A 22,175-nucleotide genomic window follows, 5' to 3' on the forward strand; every position below is an offset into this window, starting at 1 on the left:
AAAATCCACAACCTCAGTAAAACAGAAACAGCAGGTACATGGTATCACCATCATATCAAAGCTCCTGTCTTGTTGCACTCCATTCTGGCTTGAAAATGTATCAGTGATTCTTCATTATCACTAGATCAGAATTGAGGAACTCCCTACTTCCAGTACAATGTCAAGACCTTCACTGAATAAACTGCAACAGGTCAGAATGGTGACATATTTCAGCATTTTGTTAGGGGTGCTAATGAATGGGCATTCGTTGTCAGTGACTACAACATCCTAAGAATGGTCCAAAGAATATTGAATTGAATTGACTTTATTTCTTACATCCTTCACATACATGAGGAGTAAAAATCTTTACGTTACATCTCCATCTAAATGTGCAGTGTGTAATCATAGTAATTTATAATAAACAGAACAGTCAATGTAATATAGAGTACACTCAAATCAGAGTGAGTTCATCAGTCTGATGGCCTGGTGGAAGAAGCTGTCCTGGAGCCTGTTGGTCCTGGCTTTTATGCTGCGGTACCGCTTCCCGGATGGTAGCAGCTGGAATGGATTGTGGTTGGGATGGCTTGGGTTCACCTCATCACAAATGCAGTGCTCAGCATTACCCGGCACTCCGCTGAAAAAGCATGCCAAGTAAATCACTAACTATTTGTATTCATTTCCACTGCTTCGAAAGCATTTCTACAAAACCATTGTATTGACTTCAATTTTATTAGAAAATTTAAATTGTTCTTGTCAAGAACTCACAATTTTGAGTAATTTATTGGTGATAAAAGCATGGAGATGCTTATCTGGAAGATATCACTGGGGGTAGTGCTGTTCCCTTTGTGCAATGAAATATCTCATTTTCTTTTGCTGTGTAGCAGTGAAATTAGTATATTGATTTATATCAGATGAGAACAGAAACCAACTTGGGATTACAACATCATTTCAGTGATGGATTTCTGCATGACTTTTAGCTTTCTCATGCACAGTTTTACCAGAAACAGTCACAATATTACAGCTTTGATTTTTTTCTTCCTCTTCCGCCTTGAGATATTAGATGATTAAATTTCAAAATAAAGACAGATTTCCTGATGTTTTGTCTGCTGGACAAAGCATCAGAAAATGAATGCAGATCATAGTCAAGACTGGACTTCAGCCTTAGGTCATTGAGTATATGTCCAATTTGTTTTTGAAGGAGATGATTGAATTAGCTTCCTCTGCCTTTTCACGCCTTGATCAAGACTAATGGCTGAGATTTCCTTCTGTCACCAGTAATATTGGCCACACAGGTGGCACTGCCAAAAAAGGATAGGATAATCATCCACAGTACTTATTGTACTAGTCCTTAAAATCCCTTAGATCTGATTGACAAATGTCTGCAGAAAAAGGCAGCGAATTTACATGTACCTTGCAGCTGTGCCATCTCAAAGGCAGAGAAAATGGCAAACTTTAAAATTCAATTTGGCATAGGTAGTTCCACTGTCTCGCAGCTCCAGTGACACGAGATTGATCCTAATCTCTGGTGCTGTCTATGTGGAGCTCACACGTCCTCCCTACGACTGCAAGCATTTCTCCTGGGTGTTCTAGTTTCCCCTACATCCCAATGGTGTTCTGGTTTCCTCTACATCCCAATGGTGTGGTTGGTTGTTAGGTTAATTAGGTACGTTACCCTTTGGGCAGAAGGATGGTGGGAGAATGAGGAGCAAGGGTTTAATGGGCTTGAATGGCCGAGGGCTTAGGAAGAACGTTTCCTGTGGGTGTGATGGGAGTGCTCTGAGAACTGCTCAGCCCAGACGAGCTCTATCGCCTCTTTCTATGGAGAAAGAAACTAAGTCATAGTCATAGTCATACTTTATTAATCCCGGGGGAAATTGGTTTTCGTTACAGTTGCACCATAAATAATAAATAGAAATAGAACCATAAATAGTTAAATAGTAATATGTAAATTATGCCAGTAAATTATGAAATAAGTCCAGGACCAGCCTATTGGCTCAGGGTGTCTGTCCCTCCAAGGGAGGAGTTGTAAAGTTTGATGGCCACAGACAGGAATGACTTCCTATGACGCTCTGTGTTGCATCTCGGTGGAATGAGTCTCTGGCTGAATGTACTCTTGTGCCCACCCAGTACATTATGTAGTGGATGGGAGACATTGACCAAGATGGCATGCAACTTAGACAGCATCCTCTTTTCAGACACCACCGTCAGAGAGTCCAGTTCCATCCCCACAACGTCACTGGCCTTACGAATGAGATTATTGATTCTGTTGGTGTCTGCTACCCCAGCACACAACAGCAAACATGATAGCACTGGCCACCACAGACTCGTAGAAGCTTACAAAATATGACAAATGGTCTTTATGATCTTGTGCTTTATCTAATTTGCAACACTGTTGTGCCAGATGCTTCCTGGGACTTCAGTGTACCCGAGGTGAAATCCTCACCAAAGCTGGCAAAAGTATGTTGGGGAAAAAAAACAAATATTGAACCTTGGCCAGAATTCATAGGATATTCGGTTACATTGTGGAAGATCAGACTTTGTTTGGAGGAAGCTTGTGTATTCCACAAGACTTTGAATGTGTGCAGTGTAGATTCTTGGACAATTTTGAACACAAGTGAGAAAAAGTATTAAGTGTAAAGAAGAAGCCGTTCTCTTTATAATGAATTTACTAATAGAAATGAAATGTCAGAAGCTGCTATCAACAATGCAAGACCTAATTAATCCTGACAACGGCCGAGGTGACACAAAAAGTGATACTACATTCACTGGTGGTTGACCAATTCATTCATCCTTTCAGATTTTTATAACAAAAATACCTTTTGTGCCAGATTAATTCTGATTATTTTAAAAACATTTTATCATTTTTAATGCATGCATTACTAAATGACAATAAAAGGGGACTGCGTGTCCTCATAATCATAATCATAAAAGAGAAATGTATTGGTTACACAATGTGGCGTTTAGTGGTACTAAACTATCTCCATACTTTTCCTGTCTAGAAATAATTAATCAGAAAATATAAGTTATTTTTCTCTTTGATTTGAGTGTTTGAGTAACAGGCTGATGAGTAACTGAGTGTTTTTGCTTGCTTTTCAGCAACTATTGTTTTAAATGAACTCAACTGGACGGCAGCATTAGATCCCATTTTTAAGCGTAACAAGGAAGAAGATCCTACATTAATGTGGCAAGTTTTTGGAAGTGCAACTGGCCTGGCTAGATACTATCCAGGTAAACAAAGTTTACAAGATTAATATGCAATGGCATTGTGAATTGTAGATTAATGGTAATGTTGAAATGCCACTGATTTCTCCTTTTTTTTGTGTATGGCCAAAGCAGCATTTATGAATCAGTTAAAGGTTCATGACCCATTGTATGACCTCGTTAAAGAGAAAAATAATCAAAGTTATTGCCATCAACTTTGTGTTAATCACAAGTTGTAATGCTCTAGTCTTTTGTTTGATTTTTGTTTTCCCCCCACAGAGAAAGGTTTGATTTGTCATATTCTTTAAGTGGCCACATTATCTAGGGTTGGGTCTTGAATGAATTGTCTGTTTCAGATAGTCTATCCAAGGTTCAGTTTATGAAGTTGCATTTTTATTTTTTTTTTGAAGATTTGTTTATCAAGGTTCCTGGACCATGACGCAGTCTCAGTGAAAATGTTTTGCTGATGCTATAATCATGGGAATTAATGTAAAATAGGATGAGGGTAATTGTAATCAATCCCATGCATTTAACTATGTTGGTTTGATGAGTGGAGCCTTTCTTCTGATAGGAAATGTAATGTTCCATCTGAAATGCACATATAAAGTTACCATTGTTCATCCCAGTTTGGCAAAAGAATAAATCAAGGAAGGTAGTGCACCCGTGGCTGACAAGAGAAATTAGGGATAGTATCAATTCCAAAGAAGAAGCATACAAATTAGCCAGAATAAGTGGCTCACCTGAGGACTGGGAGAAATTCAGAGTTCAGCAGAGGAGGACAAAGGGCTTAATTAGGAAGGGGAAAAAAGATTATGAGAGAAAACTGGCAGGGAACATAAAAACTGACTGTAAAAGCTTTTATAGATATGTAAAAAGGAAAAGACTGGTAAAGACAAATGTAGGTCCCCTACAGACAGAAACAGGTGAATTGATTATGGGGAGCAAGGACATGGCAGACCAATTGAATAATTACTTTGGTTCTGTCTTCACTAAGGAGGACATAAATAATCTTCCAGAAATAGTAGGGGACAGAGGGTCCAGTGAGATGGAGGAACTGAGCGAAATACATGTTAGTAGGGAAGTGGTGTTAGGTAAATTGAAGGGATTGAAGGCAGATAAATCCCCAGGGCCAGATGGTCTGCATCCCAGAGTGCTTAAGGAAGTAGCCCAAGAAATAGTGGATGCATTAGTGATAATTTTTCAAAACTCGTTAGATTCTGGACTAGTTCCTGAGGATTGGAGGGTGGCTAATGTAACCCCACTTTTTAAAAAAGGAGGGAGAGAGAAACCGGGGAATTATAGACCGGTTTGCCTAACGTCGGTGGTGGGGAAACTGCTGGAGTCAGTTATCAAAGATGTGATAACAGCACATTTGGAAAGCGGTGAAATCATCGGACAAAGTCAGCATGGATTTGTGAAAGGAAAATCATGTCTGACGAAACTCATGGAAGTTTTTGAGGATGTAACTAGTAGAGTGGATAGGGGAGAGCCAGTGGATGTGGTATATTTGGATTTTCAAAAGGCTTTTGACAAGGTCCCACACAGGAGATTAGTGTGCAAATTTAAAGCACACGGTATTGGGGGTGAGGTATTGATGTGGATAGAGAATTGGTTAGCAGACAGGAAGCAAAGAGTGGGACGGACCTTTTCAGAATGGCAGGCGGTGACTAGTGGGGTACCGCAAGGCTCAGTGCTGGGACCCCAGTTGTTTACAATATATATTAATGACTTGGATGAGGGAATTAAATGCAGCATCTCCAAGTTTGCGGATGGCACGAAGCTGGGTGGCAGTGTTAGCTGTGAGGAGGATGCTAAGAGGATGCAGAGTGACTTGGATAGGTTGGGTGAGTGGGCAAATTCATGGCAGTTGCAATTTAATGTGGATAAATATGAAGTTATCCACTTTGGTGGCAAAAATAGGAAAACAGATTATTATCTGAATGGTGGCCGATTAGGAAAAGGGGAGGTGCAACGAGACCTGGGTGTCATTATACACCAGTCATTGAAAGTGGGCATGCAGGTACAGCAGGCGGTGAAAAAGGCGAATGGTATGCTGGCATTTATAGCGAGAGGATTCGAGTACAGGAGCAGGGAGGTACTACTGCAGTTGTACAAGGCCTTGGTGAGACCACACCTGGAGTATTGTGTGCAGTTTTGGTCCCCTAATCTGAGGAAAGACATCCTTGCCATAGAGGGAGTACAAAGAAGGTTCACCAGATTGATTCCTGGGATGGCAGGACTTTCATATGAAGAAAGACTGGATGAACTGGGCTTGTACTCGTTGGAATTTAGAAGATTGAGGGGGGATCTGATTGAAATGTATAAAATCCTAGAGGGATTGGACAGGCTAGATGCAGGAAGATTGTTCCCGATGTTGGGGAAGTCCAGAACGAGGGGTCACAGTTTGAGGATAGAGGGGAAGCCTTTTAGGACCGAGATTAGGAAAAACTTCTTCACACAGAGAGTGGTGAATCTGTGGAATTCTCTGCCACAGGAAACAGTTGAGGCCAGTTCATTGGCTATATTTAAGAGGGAGTTAGATATGGCCCTTGTGGCTACAGGGGTCAGGGGGTATGGAGGGAAGACTGGGGCGGGGTTCTGAGTTGGATGATCAGCCATGATCATAATAAATGGCAGTGCAGGCTCGAAGGGCCGAATGGCCTACTTCTGCACCTATTTTCTATGTTTCTATGTCGATTTGCCTATTCCCAATAATGGAGGAGCTGAAATCAAAAGTGATGAAAAAGAGAGCGGGAAAAGAATATATATTGAAATGGCATGCTGGTTTCATTCTTGCTTAGTTAAGATCACCCTTATGGTCCAAGCTGATAGTCTGCAACTCCTGGGTTGTTTGATGTATCAGATATACATTTGGAGATGCTCAGCCTCCAAGTCCAGAAACGTAATCAGTTTGGTTAAATTTCTGGATTTGGATTGTTGGGCGTCACCACATGTATACGTGATATGTCAAACAACCCTGGAGTAGCAAACTATCAGGTAGGACCATAGGGCTGATCTTAACTTGGCAAGAGATGCAATTTCAATGTATATCCCTTTCTCGCTCCCTTTTTCATCACTTCTGACTTCAGTGCCCCTGTTAGTGGGATTAGGTGAATAGACATGGGAATTTTGGACTCCATGTGCATTTTATATAGTGTTTGAGTGGAGAGGGTACTATATTCTCCCCATCAGGTTGGCACCTAGTGGGGAGAATGAAAGTAACAACTATTTAAACAAGTGCCTCTTCATAAAATGCAGTTCACCTCCCCCTACTGAGGACATTGAAAGTCGTTAGTGTTATAACCTTACCATGGAGATTATTGTAGAACCAATTTCTATTTTAAATACAGACTTACAAATTTACAATAGAAAAATGTTTGCAGATAATAGACATATATTGGATGTATATATTTACCTTAAAATTAGTTGCAGTATTTAAATTAATGATCCACCATGAAGGTTAATCATGGTAATCGGTGAGTGATGTAAAATCATTGGTTAGGCCACTAATTTACTCTTGAAATTGATTTTAGATGTTTAAGGCTGTCAGATGAAATATAATACAGGCTAATTTCTGTTTTACCAATAGACAGGTCCTTGAGTTGACGAAAGCATTTCTGAGCTATTTAATAGGCTCCTGTTGTTTCATTTGGCCAATTTGTATGCAATGAGTCCATTACTTCATTGAAGACACTTAATCCCACATGTTAATGATAATGCAATTCTGAGTCAGAATGGAGATGATTCAAACCTGGTGAACTGCTTGCTGCAAGAGATTGATAAGCAATGCTCAAAAAATAAGCAGTTACTTCCTTTTGCTGCATTGTTCCAGGAGCGATGGAAAAAAGTGCTGAAAATTTAGTTATATATTTTGTTCCCTCTGCTCTTTAAATAGGCTGTTTTCCGTATAGATTGACGACGTTTGCTCGGCAATCAACTCTGAACTATCAACCCAAGCACATGCTCCATGAAACCTTGAATCTATTTTCTCACAAGGTGGACACATTCGACACGATACACTCAGTGGCCACTTTATTAGTACCTCCTGTATGTTCCTGGTCTTCTGCTGTAGCCCATCCACTTCGAGGTTCAATGCGCTGTGCATTCAGAGATGCTCTTCTGCACACCACTGTTGTAATGTGTGGTTATTTGTGTTACTGTTCCCTTCCCAATAGATTGAACCAGTCTGGCCATCTTCATCTGACTGCTCTCATTAACCAGGTGTTTTTGACCACTGAACTGCTGCTCACTTGATGTTTTTTGTTTTATACCCTATTCTCTGTAAACTCTAGAGACTGTTGTGCATGAAATTCCCAGGAGATCAGCAGCTTCTGAGATACTCAAACCACCCTGTCTGGTACCAACAATCATTCCATAGTCAAAGTCCCTTAGCTCATATTTCTTTCCCTTTCTGATGCTTGGTCTGAACAACAACTGAACCTCTTGACCATGTCTGCATGCTTTCATGCATTGAGTTGCTGCCACATAACTGGCTGATTAGATATTTGCATTAATGAGAAGGTCTACAGGTGTACCTAATAAAGTGGCCACTAAATGTATGTCTAGTTTTGGTTTTGTTTGTTGAAGAGTGAATGTGAACCTATTGGAACAGGTTGATAAGACTTTGTTTGTGACATCTTGGATTGAGAATGACATCTCAATGAACACATTGTTTCATCAGTTATGTTTTGAAATATTGGCTTACACTCTTGTGAGCCATCACTCTCAGAACCAAAGGCATGGGTAATACTTAGGAATAATGGTTGAAAGCTAGATCACGAAAATGAAGAGGCCTTGTATTTAAAAGTTTTCATTCCTTAAAATGGAATTTTAACAAAATTCTTTGGCAACAACAGCCAATTTAGAGAATATGATATATGGAATGTGCTTGTCTCCAGTGGAAATGATGTTGAAGATGATATAAAAGATTAAAAGCAAGCTAAAATCTAATCACAAAATACAGTTTGTTGTGATCATAGACATCAACTGTACTTTTTTTTCCTTTGATGCTGCCTGGCCTGCTGAGTTCCTCCAGCATTTTGTGTGTGTTTGTTGAGATCAAAGCCTTTGGTGATTTGCCAATTAATAAACATGATTTTTGCCTGTGTTATATACCAGATTAAACAGGGTTACACATAGTTCAAAATAAGCATCTGAGGTGCTACAGAAAAAGAAGATCTCACCTTAAATCCTTATCATGTTCTTAGCCAGCTGTCAACAGCAAAGGTGGAGTTGCAGTTGGTTCAGAAGTAGATCACTTCCTTCACACTTGGAAGTGCTCAGATATATGTTTGTTTGTTTTAGGCACTGGTCTGTGCTCTGCTTTGACTAATTTCAGCTGCTCCATTCTCCCACCTCTCTCTAGCTGCAAACTGCCAGCAGTTCCCAACTCCTTAACCCATCAGATGCAGTTGTACTCATGGCTGAGGTATAGATTTGACCACTCACGACTGAAAGCAAAGGGGAACTCTGAGCCCACACCAAGTAAATTGTCCTGTGGAACATTGGCAGAGATGAATAAGAATGGAGTTGAAGGGAAAGACAGTGGTGTGCTAATAGCACCATTAGATTTAAAAGGATAAGTAAATAATGGATATTATTGTTGAGATGTAAGAGCTGTTAACAAAGTTTAGGCATTTTCCAGGAATTCTGTGAGTTGACATTTAATCAATACATTGAATTCACTTCTTCAACACGAGATTCTGCAGATACTGGAAATCCAGAGCAACACACACAAAGTGCTGGAGAAACTCAGCAGATTAGGCAGCATCTATGGAAATGAATAAACATTTGACTTTCAGGCTGAGACCCTTCATTCGCACTGGCTTGACCTTTCATTACCATCATTATATCAGTTAAGAGTTTTAATTTCTATGGAGTACCTACTTGCCCCACACTCCATGTCCTTAATCACGGATGTTATTTTTAACAAGGATGACTGACTGTAAACCATTAGTAAGAGTCACTGAAGAGTAATCTGCTCTTGAGGAAAAATTCCATATCCAGTATAATGAGGTTATCAATTGATAGCTTGAAGCCTCAGTGCATTGGTTTCAGCCTGATTGAGCTGAGCTAACATTGTTCAGTTTGTCAGACTTGGGAGGACAGGAGGTAGCTATTATATTAGCTGCTAGGATGTCACAATACCGTTGACTGCATTGATGGGTCAAGGGTTTGCAATGAATATTATCAATGGTCAATTTATGAGTCTGCTTCCTGGGCAGCTACTGGGTAGAGAATTAAGCAAAGGGTGATGTGTGTACAAATCCAACGTGATGCTCTTTGTGAGCAACTTAGAAATGGTACTCAAAGATGTTAGGCACAATATAAGGAACGAGAAAAAAAGAATACAACATACTAGTTTTGTGATGAAATTTGTTTTACTATTTTACTGAAACAAGTCTACTTGAATGTCAGTGGGTCTTTTTACTTGGATAGATTGTTGTGGTGCTGCAGCATATCCTTTTGTAACTGTATTGTGTGGGCTTTCTGTCGTTTTTACTGATGATTCTACCTACACTTTGTTGTGTACAATCTAATAATGAATTCAAATATATTCACAGCCCGAAGATGAATGGTTTTTCACTGTTGATACAGCATAAAAGCATGAAGTGGAGATGAGATTTATTTGTATTATAATTGGCCAGTAATCATCATAGGATTGCATTCTTAGATAATTAACCGTGTATAAAAATAAACTGTAGCTGTGTGCATACTCAAGAGAGCAATGAGTTAATGAAATATATTGGACAGAAAAGAATATCTTACGTGTTAACTGCCTGAATATTTGAATATTGAATACAAGGAGCCCCGTTGAATTGACTTTAACTACCCTAACAATCTTAGGGAAATTTTTTTTTTAAGCGTGTTGCACCAGCCAGTCGGCCATTCTTGTCTGGTGCATAGTGTCAGGATTGGTCTCCTTTCAGATTAACCGGGTCACGATATGAACGTTCCAGACTCGACCCTTTTTTTTACGAGGCCGAGTGGCTAGCTCGACGCTCAACCTGGCACGGATGGAAGGCGTGCTCGGGGGGTGGCCCGACTTGGATTCGAACTCAGGAACCTTCGCTCTGGAGTCCAGCGCTGATGCCATTGCACCACCAGCCGGCCACACTTAAGGAAATAAGAATGGACAGTGGGTGATGCCACTACCAGTGGCTTTAATATCCTGTGATCAGAGGAAGCTTGGATATACAGGTATATGACATTTTAATGTAGCAAAGGGCACAGAAGCATTCTACGTTTGAAATTTGACACTGAACCATTGAGACAAAGAAACATAGAAATTGGAAGTAGGAATAGACTTTCAAGATCATTTGCTGATCGTCCAAATTCAGTATTCTGTTGTCTTTTCTCGCTATAAACCCTCAACACCTCTCGCGCAATAAAGCAATATCAAACTCCTTCTTGAAAATAATTCATGATTTGCCTTCAGCCTCTGTTTGTGGTACAGAATTGTCCATGTCCAATAATCTCCAGGAAAAGAAACTTCTCCTCATCTCAGTCCTGAGCAGTTTACCCTTAACCTTAGAAAGTTATAGACTTCCAAGCAATCAGGAACATTTTTCATGTTACTGTGAGTTAATCTAGTCTCCAGAGAAGATAGGAACAATCAACCCAATCTCCCTCATGTGTCAGTCCCGCTATCACAGGAATCAGTCTAGTGAATCTTTGCTGAATTTCATCCATGGCAAGACTGTTCTTCCTCAGATTAGGAATCACAACAGTGCACAGTCCTCATCAGGAACCTACACAATTTCAGAAAGACACCCTTCCTGCTGTGCTCATATCATTTCACCATGAAGGTCAGCATACAACATGCCTGCTTACCTTCAGCTGCTGGTGCACGGTGATACCTGAGTCTTGTCACACCGTCTGCTTTTCCAGTCCACTGATGTTGAGATAATAAGCTCCCTTTCTGTTTTTGCAACAAAGCGCGTAACTTTCTCGGCATTATGCAGCATCTGTCACATATCATCCCACTTCCTAAACCTGTTCAAATCTGGAGCTTTTCTACATCCTCCTCAAGGCTCACACTCTCTGTGTTTTGTGTTATCCACAGACTTGGAAATAATGCATTTGCTTCTCTTATTCATATCGTTAATTTAAACTGAGAATGGCTGGGGTCAGGCACTGATCCCCGTGGTACCTCACTAGTTACTGTCTGCCACTCAGGAAAAGACTTCCTTACTGTCATTCAACCAGATCTCTATCCACAGAAGGATCTTACCCCCACACCCATGTGCTTTACTTTTACATGTTAATCTCTTGCATGGGTCCTAGGGAAGTTTTCCTAAAGTACACTTATACTTTATCCACTGGTTCCCCCTCACCTATTTTGTTAGCTTCATTCTCAACATTTTCCAAGGGATTTAGCAAACATGATTTCCTCCTTAATGCATCCATATTGACATTGTCACTCTTCAAGTGTTCTGCTTTGACATCTTTTGTGATGGAGTCTAACGTTTTCTTATCGCCAACATCAGGCTCCCGATTAGTAATCCTAAACACATGAGATGCTACAGATGCTAGAAATTCAGAGTAACACACACACACACAAAATGCCGGAGGAACTCAGCAGGTCAGGCAGCATCTATGGAAAGGATTAAAGAGTCAAGCTGAGAATCTTTGTCAGGACTGGAAAGGAAGAGCGAAGAAGTCAGAATAAAGAGGAGGGAGGAGGGGAAGGAGTACAAGGTAGAAGATGATAGGTGAAGCCAGGTGGTGGGGGAGGGGAGATGAGGCGAGAAGCTTGGAAGTGATAGGTGGAAAAGGTTATGGGCTGAAGAAGGAGAGTGGACCATTGGAGAAAAGGAAGGAGGAGGAGCACCAGAGGGAGGTGATAGGCAGATGGGTAGAAGAGAAGTAGTAAGAGGGGACTTTCTCTCCTCCTACCATCTTATTCTGGCTTCTTCCCCCTTCCTTTACAGTCCTGATGAAAGGTCTTGGCCTGAGATGTCGACTCTTTATTCCTTTCCATAGATGCTTCCTGACCAGCATTTTGTGTTTTACTCCTGGTTAATAATATCCTGCTTTTTCTCTGTCTACTTTTTTATTGATTGGGATGCATTTGCTCCCCTCTCATCTGCTCGAACTGTTCCAGAAACAGCCCAATATTGGAAAATGACAATCAATACCCTGGCCATTTCCTTAAATACTCAGGAATGCAGATTATCAGACATTGAGGATTTATTGATCTTCATCACATTTTATATCCCTAATATCATTTCCCTACTAATCAAAATTTCATTTAGTTTCACCCCCTCAGTGTGTTCCTCAACATTTTTGGGAGGTTATTTGTATTCTTTGCTCTTTCTTACCTATTAAAAACACGTTTTTTTTTCTGACTGTAAGGGATTTAACATTTGTCTTCACAAATCTTTTTTGCTACAGATATCCTTTAGAGTCAGTTTTGCTGTTCACTGTATGCTTTATTTCCCCATCCTAATCATTGCCTTTGTCTTCCTTTGCTAAAACCTAAACTGCTCAGTCCTCAGGTTTGCAACTTTGTCTGATCATTTTATGTTTTTCCTGCTTGGCTCTAATACTATATCTAATTTATTTTGAAATCCATGAATGAGCAACTTTGCCTGTTCTATTTCTGTGCATTATAAGAATAAATGAATGTTATAATTCATCAAAGTGCTCCTTAAATGTTTGCCATTTTCTGTCCACCGTTGTCCCTTTAAATCAGGGGTTCCCAACCTTTCTTATGCCATAGACCAATACCATTAAGCAAAGGGTCTGTGGATCCCCAGTTGGGAACCCTTGTTTTAAATAATGTTCTCAATTTATCACAGCCAACATGAACTTCATGTCCTCATAGTTTTGATTATTTAGATTCAGGACCCTAGTCTCTCTCACTATCCCTCGTAATCAAGAATTCTACCATTAATGAATTCTTCCTCAAGTGACCACACAGAACAAGATAGTTTATTGATCCTTTCTCATTACATGGTATCCAGACTCAGATGATCTGGTAACCAGTTGGTTACTCTAGTAAACCATTGTGAATATAGATCAGAAGTCCCATTTCTATGATATTGTTAATTTGGTTTGCCCTATTTACGTGTAGATTGAAATCACCCAGAATTAGAATTGTATCTTCATTGCATGCAGCTTTAATTTCCTATTCAATGCCATCTTCTACAACACTATTATTGATTAGGACCTATATGCAACTTTTAATGAGATTTTGTGCCCTTTGGTGTTCCAGTACTCCACCCGTACAAATTTAACAATGGGATTATTTGAGTTAATATCCTTGCTCACTTATGACAAGTGACCACTGGTTAGAGCGCTCAGAAAAAGACTGGTTCAGTCAAATTTTAAAGACTAAATTAGAGAAGGACAGGGAGTTAGAGGAAGAGGCTTTAAAGGCAGAGAGGATGGAGCATAGCCTAGAGTAAAGGAAGAGAGAGATAAAGAGGTGGGCAAATTAATAAAGAGGCAGAGGGATCATAGAGTGTGCAGAAGATAGAGAGGTTTGGAGATGGAGAGGGAAGTAGAAGTATGGAAAGAGGTAAAGCACTAGAGAGGTTTCTCTGAGAGAATCCCATAATTTTGACCCTACCTGCTGAAGACAGCCACGGACAGGATTTCAACACGACAAAGAATTTCTCTGAGTACTAGGCAGATGTTGATAGATTTTTAATTGTCTTAATGATATCAAGAGCATCAAAGGCACAGAGCTTTCTTGAATTACAACATTAGAGATCCTGGCATTTTTTTGTGTGATTTTTCTGTACCACCCACTCTCTGCCACTGATATTATTCCGATCTGTTCCACAATGTTGAACAACTATTGATGGATTTTTTTAGGCTCTTTCAACCGATGTTGTGACAGCCTAGAGCTTCAAATTAAAAGCATTCCACTGTCTCAACTGCAGTCTTCTGAGAAGTACAAACACAGTGACAAGAAAAGCTGTATTCTCTCCTTCACTACTATTTTGGCTGAATTCCAAAATCATTGAAGGTCTAGCAATTTTTAAAAGATTGTTCTTGGCTTGTTTGAGCTGGTACAGGAAACCGGGTCCTGGATCTGTGCTCTCAATCCAGCAGCGTTGCAGTTAGTACTGACTGGCCATGAGATCCATGTTAATGAGGCCAGAGCGTGAATTTGATGTGCAGCACACATCAGGTCAAACAAGTCGGTGTCAACCCTGTGCTTGTTCTCCAGTGCTGTCAAAGTACCTGCTGCAGTTTCTTTATTTCCCCCAGTATCTGGAATCATCCCTGAATATTGTTCTTGGCTCCCAGGTGAACGAACAGTCAGGTTAGACTAGGCAAGCTGCACACACAGAATGGAAAAGTAGAAGCTTCTGGTTGTGTTTAAGTTAATTTAAGTTTGCTGATGACACCACTGTCATAGGCCGGGTCAAAGGTGGTGATGAATCAGCATACTGGAGGGAGGTTGAAAATCTGGCTGAGTGCTCCCACATCAACAACCTCTCACTCGATGTCACCAAGACCAAGGAGCTGATTATTGACTTCAGGAGGAGGAAACTAGAAATCCATGAGCCAGTCCTCATCAGGAGAATCAGAGGTGGGGAGGGTCAGCACTTAAATTCCTCAGTGTGATTATTTTGGAGGACCTGTCTTGGGTCTAGCATGTAAGCACAATTACGAAGAAAGCACGGCAGCACCTCGACTTCATTAGAAATTTGACGAGATTCAGCATGACATCTAAAATTTTCACACTTTTCTGTTATCCCTGCCAGCATTTAATTCCAATTTACTCTGGCCAACTCCTCTCTTATACCACTGTAATTTCCTCTACTCCACTGAAATACTGCTACATCAGACTTTACTTTCTCCCTATCAAATTTCAAGTGAACTCAATCATATTGAGATCACTGGCTCCTAAGGGTTCCTTTACCTTAAGCTCCCTAATTGCCTCTGGTTCATTACTTAACACCCAATCCCGTATAGCTGATCCCCAAATAGGCTCAATGACAATCTTCTCTAAAAAGCCATCTTGTAGTCATTCAAAAAATTCACTCTCTTGGGATCCACTCTCAACCTGATTTTCCCAATCAACCTGCATGTTAAAATCTCCCATGACTATCATAACATTGCCCTTTTGACACACCTTTTCTATTTCCCATTGTTTCCTGTAGCCCACATCCCAGTTGCTGTTTGGAGGCCTGTATAAAACGGTCATCAGAGTCCTTTTACCCTTGCAGTTTCTTGACTTAACCCACAAGGATTCAACATCTTCTGATCCTATGTCACATCTTTTTACTGATTTGATGCCATTCTTTACCAGCAGAGCCACGCCACCCCTTTTGCATACCTTCCTATCCCTCCAATGCAACGTGTGACCTTGGACTTTCAGCTCCCACCTAATACCATCCTTCAGCCATAATTCAGAGATGACCACAACATCATACCCGACAATCTGTAAAAGTGCAACAAGGTCATCCACCTTATTTCTTATACTCCGTGCATTGAGATATAACACTTTGAGTACTGTATTTGCTATCCTTTTTGAGTCTACATGTCTAATGCACTGATACTCACCCTGCTAGCTGCAATTATGTCCTATCATCTGCCTGCCCTTCCTGACAGTCTGACTGCAGGCTACCTTTGCCTTTTTACCATCCATCCTATCATGAGTCCCTTCACTCCGGTTCCCAACCCCTGCCAGGTTAGTTTAAACCCTCTCAACAGCTCTCACAAACCAGTCCCCGAGAATATTGGTCCCTCTCAGGTTAAGGTGCAACCCATCACTTTTGTACCAGTCATACCTCCCCCAGAAGAAATCCTACTGATCCAAAAACCTGAAGCCCTGCTCTCTGCACCAGCTTCTCAGCCACACTTTTATCTGCCAAGTCATCCTGCTTCTACTTGCACAGGTAGAAATCCATAAATTACTACCCCAGAGGACTTGCTTGTCAGCGTTCTGCCTTGCTCTCTAAATTCTCTCTTCAGGACTGCATTGCTTTTCCTTTCTGTGTCATTGGTACCAATATATACCAAGACATTTGACTGCTCTCCCTCCCCCTCCAAAATGCAGTGGATGCGATCCAAGATGTCCCTGCCTCTAGCACCTGGGAGGCAACATACCATCGGGATGTCCTGTTCACGTCCACAGAATCACCTGTCTGTCCTTTGAAGATCGAGTCCCCTATCACTACTGTTTCCCTCTTCTTCCTCTTACCCTTCTTCTCCCTCTTTCCCTTCTGCACCATTGAAAATGATTCTCAGGGATTTATGTGGTGACATTCATGTACTTTGATGATAAATTTATTAATTTGAAGTTTGTGTACATACCTAGGAATCCCGTCATTAATTTTCTATCCATAATTACCCATAAACTGAAGATGGATTTAAGAGATAACTAGTCTTGGTGAGTGTTGAGTCAAATATAGCCCAGGATGGTTAAGGCTGGCAGATTTCTCTTGATGTACTCTGGGGAAGCAGATGAGTTTTCAAAGAAGTCCAGTCATGTTATATTTACTTCTAATGATATTACTGGCTTTTTGTTAATAAATTCTCCAGCTGCCCGTGTCAAATTTGAATTTGTGGCTCTGGATCGAGGACCCAGAGTTCTTTTGTAGAAGCGTAACCACTTCACAACCGTGTTAATTAATCAGAATTGTACTCCACCTTTCCATATGGTTGTAGATTTTGAAGGGAAGAGAGTGTGAATAAGAATTTTCACTGGTGCACTGTCAGTGGTTCAAGTTATGTGAGCAGATTAGGGATCTAGGCACTAGAATAATCGAGACTTTAGAACTTTATTCCCTAGCACACAGGCGAAAGAGGGGAGATCTTGTAAAAGTGGATACAAAATTAAGAAGAATGTAACTATGGAAAATATCTGCAGCTTCTTTTTTTTCCCTGAGGTTGGGTAAGATTAGAACTAGAGGTCATAGTTCAGGGTGAAAGGTGGAATAATTAAGGGTAATCTGAGGGGGAGGTTCACTGAGAGGGTGGTGCAAGTGTGGAGCAAGCTGTCAGCGGAAGTGGTAGATATGGGTTCAATTGTAAAATTGAAAAAAGGTTTGTATGGGTACATGGATGAGATGGGTGTGGAAGGCCATGGTTGGGTGCAGATAGATGGGACTAAGCAGAAAACCAGACCAGCATGGACTGGATGGGCTGAACAGCCTGCTTCTGTGCTGTATCGCTGCATGACTCCGTACATTCCTTTCTCCCTGGAAGATGTAGATTAACAAAGCCTTGCGTTTACTCAATTTTCTCACTTGGGGAGAGAGTGTTCCATTATTTGCAGTGCCTTTGAAGTTTTGCCCACTTCTCTTTTCTTCCATCTGTGCTTCCTCCTGCATGATAATGGCTCACACAGAGATGCCACGGGACTGATGTACTGGTCTGGAGAGGCCCTGATTGAGGTATGTGGATACCAGAATCTTATCTTCAAGGCTGAACGTCAAGAGAAAAATATTGTGTCAGTACTACCTTTTTGCATCTGCCACACAAACTTTCATTTCCCTTTCAGTTCAACAATCCCGACCCCACAATCTCCATGGCTCAGCTGATGATTATAAACTACTGCCATGTATGTCTCAGTCCTTCTTTTTGCAGATGAACTTTGGAAACTTGAGGCTGTGGCATTCTGAAGTGTCATTTGAAAAACATGCTGGCAATTTTTGTTCTTGTGATTTGTGTCCAGGCTGGTGGACATGGCTTTTGTTGCTGGCCAGTGAAATAATATACCTTGAGTTAAAACTGGAAAAGTGCCAAAAATTGAATGGAATTTCAAGGCTATTATTCTTAGAAAAACTTGTGAAGGCGCAAGACACAAAGATCGAACCTTATTCCATAGAGATAAAATGTCAGATCTGTTTTCTCCAAGCTTATATACTGCTTGCAAATTCTTTCCTCTTGGGTTGTTTTACTGAACATGATTTGCATTTTGCCAAACTTGTTTGATGAATCAGAGAGAGTGAATGCCTGTCACTCTGAATCCATCAGTTAAGGATTCAGTTTAAGTTCAATTTCTTTAGACCGTCTGCAAATGTATAAGAGTGACATCCCAGCATGTGCTGCTATCAGAATACAGAATCAGAATAGTAGCAATGAAATGTTTACAGAGATGGGTTGTCAATATATTTATTACACCTACTATTTCCAATCTCTAGGAGAGTACAGAATGAGTTGAAAAATTGAAAATAAATCAGAGAATCATGCAGCACAGAAAAAGACCCATTAAGTCCACGCTGTCCCAATGTGAGCTAATTTGGTTATAATCACTCTTGGCTCTTGTCCTATTGCCTTGTGCATTATTGTTCTTCACAAACTCATCTGGGTGCTTTTTAGTTTTGATGAGGGTTTCTGTCTCCACCACAATTTCAAGTGGTGAATTGCGGATTCGTCTAGCTCAAAGATCATTTTCTTAACCTATTCTGCAGTTGAGTCTCTGGTTACTGATCCGCAGGAGAATGGGGTCCATCTTGTCCACCAGTCTAGTACTCTCATTTTATATTCCTCAATGTCGTCAATGATGTTCAAATGAAAACAACCCAGCAGTCTCTCTGTAATGCCAACATTTTTGTAATTCCTGTGAGAACTCAGCGGCTCGAGCAGTATCGGTGGCGGTAATGGGATAGCCGATAATTTGAGACCCTGCATCGTGATTGAAAGTAGAGAAGGAAGATGTAAAGTGGTGATCAGTATAAAGAGGTGGGAGATGAGTAAACTGGAAACTTTAAACTGATTTTTGAGATGAATGGTATCTATAATCCTATCCCCTTGTATTAAAAAACAGTTTGTCAATTTCCTGTGAAAAGTCCCGGCAAAACCTACATGCGTTCTCAGTCAAAGTTTGTTTGGCCAGTTATCAAGGGTTGAGAGGAGCTTCTGGTGAATCATTATCACTGAGTACTCCTTTAAATGTCAACCTTATTCATTCTCCTGGTAATCATGTAACATCTAAGATTTGTGAGGATTTCTCTCTTAGCTAGTCAGTTAAGTAAATCATCAGAGTGGGTATAAAAGTCATTCTTAAATAAAAGTTCAATGATACATGTTTTCTATAAACTTCCTGATCTGTCCCATTCTATTTCCTATATGCTGCAAGGTATACATTGTACTTTCAGGAACCAAAAGGTAGCATCCTCCTTCAGGTGAATTTTGAATGCTGCCAAGTTCAGCATAAGCTATCCTTGTACTTGAAAAATACAACTGATACAGACAATTTCTTCACGTTCTTGATCTTTGATCTAGCTTTGTCTTTCATAGCCGCTCAACTTAACAAATTTGGTACTTGTCCCGGAGTAATTAGAAGAAGGATTTCTTCTTTGCTTTCACTAGTTCTCAATCTAACTTCACATATCCCTCTCATCTTGAACTTTGCCCCAGTGTGAGCAGATTAGTTTTGAATCTCACTGTACCATCTGAACCTCTAATGATGCAGCACTGGTGAGAATTCTTACTCACACTCTCTTGCCTTCAACATTCATGGGTAGTTATGGATGGATAATAAATTCTGGGATTGCAGCAAAGTTGAAAACTGGTTCAATAAGTGGAAAAAAAATGCAATATATTTAGGTCACCATATTCTTTATATTGATCCTTTACAGTTTTACATAGTGGGCGTTGCACTGCTTGAGGTTAAGATTCCCATAACCTTGCTTTGCTTTTTAGCTGATGTGCACAAAGCTGCTGAACTCCCCGTTCCAGACTGCAGAGTACGTGCCGAAGGGCGCACTGAAGCTTGGTGCAGACACTGCAGGGGAAGGACCACGTTGTACGGCTCTTCTGCTGCTGAAGGGGGAGGGACTAGATCGAGTGAGGAAGCCCCTCAGTTATAAGGCCATGAGACCAAAAGACATAGGAGCAAAATTAAGCCATTCGGCCCATCGAGTCTGCTCCGCCATTTCATCATGGCTTATTTTTTATCCCTCTCAACCACATTCTCCTGCCTTCTCCAAGATCATCTTGGATGCTCTGATTAATCAAGAACCTGTCAACCGCCTCCCTTAACACACCCAATGACTTGGCCGTCTTTGGCAATGAATTCCACAGATACACCACCCTCTGACTAATGAAAATTTTCCTCATCTCTGTTCTACATGGTCGTCCTTCTGTTCTGAGGCTGTGCTCTCTGGTCCTAGACTCGCCCACTATAGGAAACAACTTCCCCACATCTGTTCTATCTAGGCCTTTCAATATTGGATAGGTTTCAATGAGATTCTTCCCCCCCCCGCCCCCATTCTTCTAAATTCCTGTCAGTACTTGCTCAGAGTCATCAAATGCTCCTCATATGCTAAACCTTTCATTCCTGGAATTGTCTTCATGAACCTCCTCTGGACTCTCTCCAATGCCAGGACATCTTAGATAAGGGGATAAAACTGCTCACATTACTCCGTACTGAATTTTCTCCCCATTTATAAAGTAGTCTAAGCCTTTATTCTTTCTACCTAAGTGCATGACCATACACTTCCCTGCACTACATTCCATCTGCCACTTCTTTGCCCATTCTCCCAATCTGTCTAAGTTTCTTTGCAGACTCCCTGCTTCTTCAACACTACCTGCCCCTCCACCTATCTTCATAACATTTGCAAACTTGACTGCAAAGTCATCAAATCCTTCCTCCATATCATTGACATATAATGTGAAAGGAAGCAGTCCCAACAGTGACTCCTGTGACACACAGTAGTCGCTGGTAGCCAACCAGAAAAGGCCCCCTTTATTCTGACTCTTTGCTTCTTGCCAGTCAGCCAATGCTCTATCTTTGCTCATATCTTTCCTGTAATATTATTGGCTGTTAACTTATTTAGCAGCCTCATTGTCAAAGGCCTTCTGAAAACCCAAGTACACAACATCTGCTGATTCTCCTCTGTCTATCTTGCTTGTTATTTCTTCCAAGAATTCCAACAGATTTGTCCGGCAACCAAGGAAACCATGCCTACTTTGGCAAATTTTGTCGTGTGCCTCTAAGTACCTGAAAACTTCGTCCTTAACAATAGACTCCAACACTGTCTCTCCAACACTGTCAGGCTAACTGGCCTATAATTTCTTTCCTTCTGCCTCCCTCCATTCTTAAAGAATGTAATGGCTTTTTCAATTTTCTAGTCCTCCAGAACCATTCCCAAATCTAGTGATTCTTGAATGATCATTACAAATGTGCCCACAATCTCTTCGGAACATTTTTCAGAATCGAGAGTGTAGTCTATCTGGCCTGGGTGCCTTAATTATCTTCAGACTTCTCAGCTTCCCAAGTACCTTCGCTTTAGTAATAGCAACAACTCTCATTTCTGACTCCTCACACTCTTACATTTCTGGCATTCTGCTAGAGTCTTCCTCCGTGAAGGCTGACGTAAAATACCTATGAATTCATCTCTTTGTACCCCCCCATTACTACCTATCCTACGACATTTTCCGATATGCCCTCTTGTCCCTCTTTTACTCTTCATACAGTGGAAACTAAAACATTTTGTATTCTCTTTTATATTATTGGCTAGCTTAACTTAATATTTCATCTTTTCTCTCTTTATGACTTTTTAGTTGCCTTCTGTTGGATTTTTAAAGCTTCCCAATGCTCTAACTTCCCATTAATTGATGCTATATTATATGCCCTCTCTTTTGTTTTTATGCTGCCTTTCACTTCCCTTGTCAGTCACCGTTTCCTCATTCTCCCTTTTAACAAGAGTTTCCAATCATTTTTATGCCATGGACCCCAGTTTGGGAAACCCTACTTTAGAATACTTCTTCATCTTTGGAATGTATCTCTTGTGATTTGAGACATCCCTGACCCTGGCACCTGGGAGGCAACATGGCATCCAGATATCTCTTTCTCATCCACAGAATCTGCTGTCTGCTCCTCTAATTATGGAATCCCCTATCACTACTGAACTCCTCTTTTCCCTACTTCCCTTCTGAGCCACAGAGACAGACTCAGTGCCAGAGATTGGGTCACTGCAGCTACCCGCTGGTAGGTTGTCCCCCCAGCAGTATCCAAAGCAGTAAACTTATTATTGAGGGGAATGGCCTCAGGGATATTCTGCACTGGCTGCATATCCTCT

General features: G+C 40.8%; 1 protein-coding gene across 3 annotated transcripts in view; it reads left to right on the forward strand.

Annotated features, from left to right (window-relative positions):
- LOC134359480 (voltage-dependent calcium channel subunit alpha-2/delta-1) overlaps positions 1-22,175 on the forward strand; it is a 761,998-nt gene that overhangs the window by 460,110 nt on the left and 279,713 nt on the right. For all 3 annotated transcript variants that reach the window (XM_063072791.1, XM_063072789.1, XM_063072790.1), the window contains exon 7: positions 3,076-3,207. In XM_063072791.1, the coding sequence (XP_062928861.1) occupies positions 3,076-3,207 (132 nt within the window). The remainder of the gene's footprint in view (positions 1-3,075; positions 3,208-22,175) is intronic.

This window comes from Mobula hypostoma, chromosome 20, assembly GCF_963921235.1.
Source record: "Mobula hypostoma chromosome 20, sMobHyp1.1, whole genome shotgun sequence".
NCBI lineage: Eukaryota > Metazoa > Chordata > Chondrichthyes > Myliobatiformes > Myliobatidae > Mobula > Mobula hypostoma.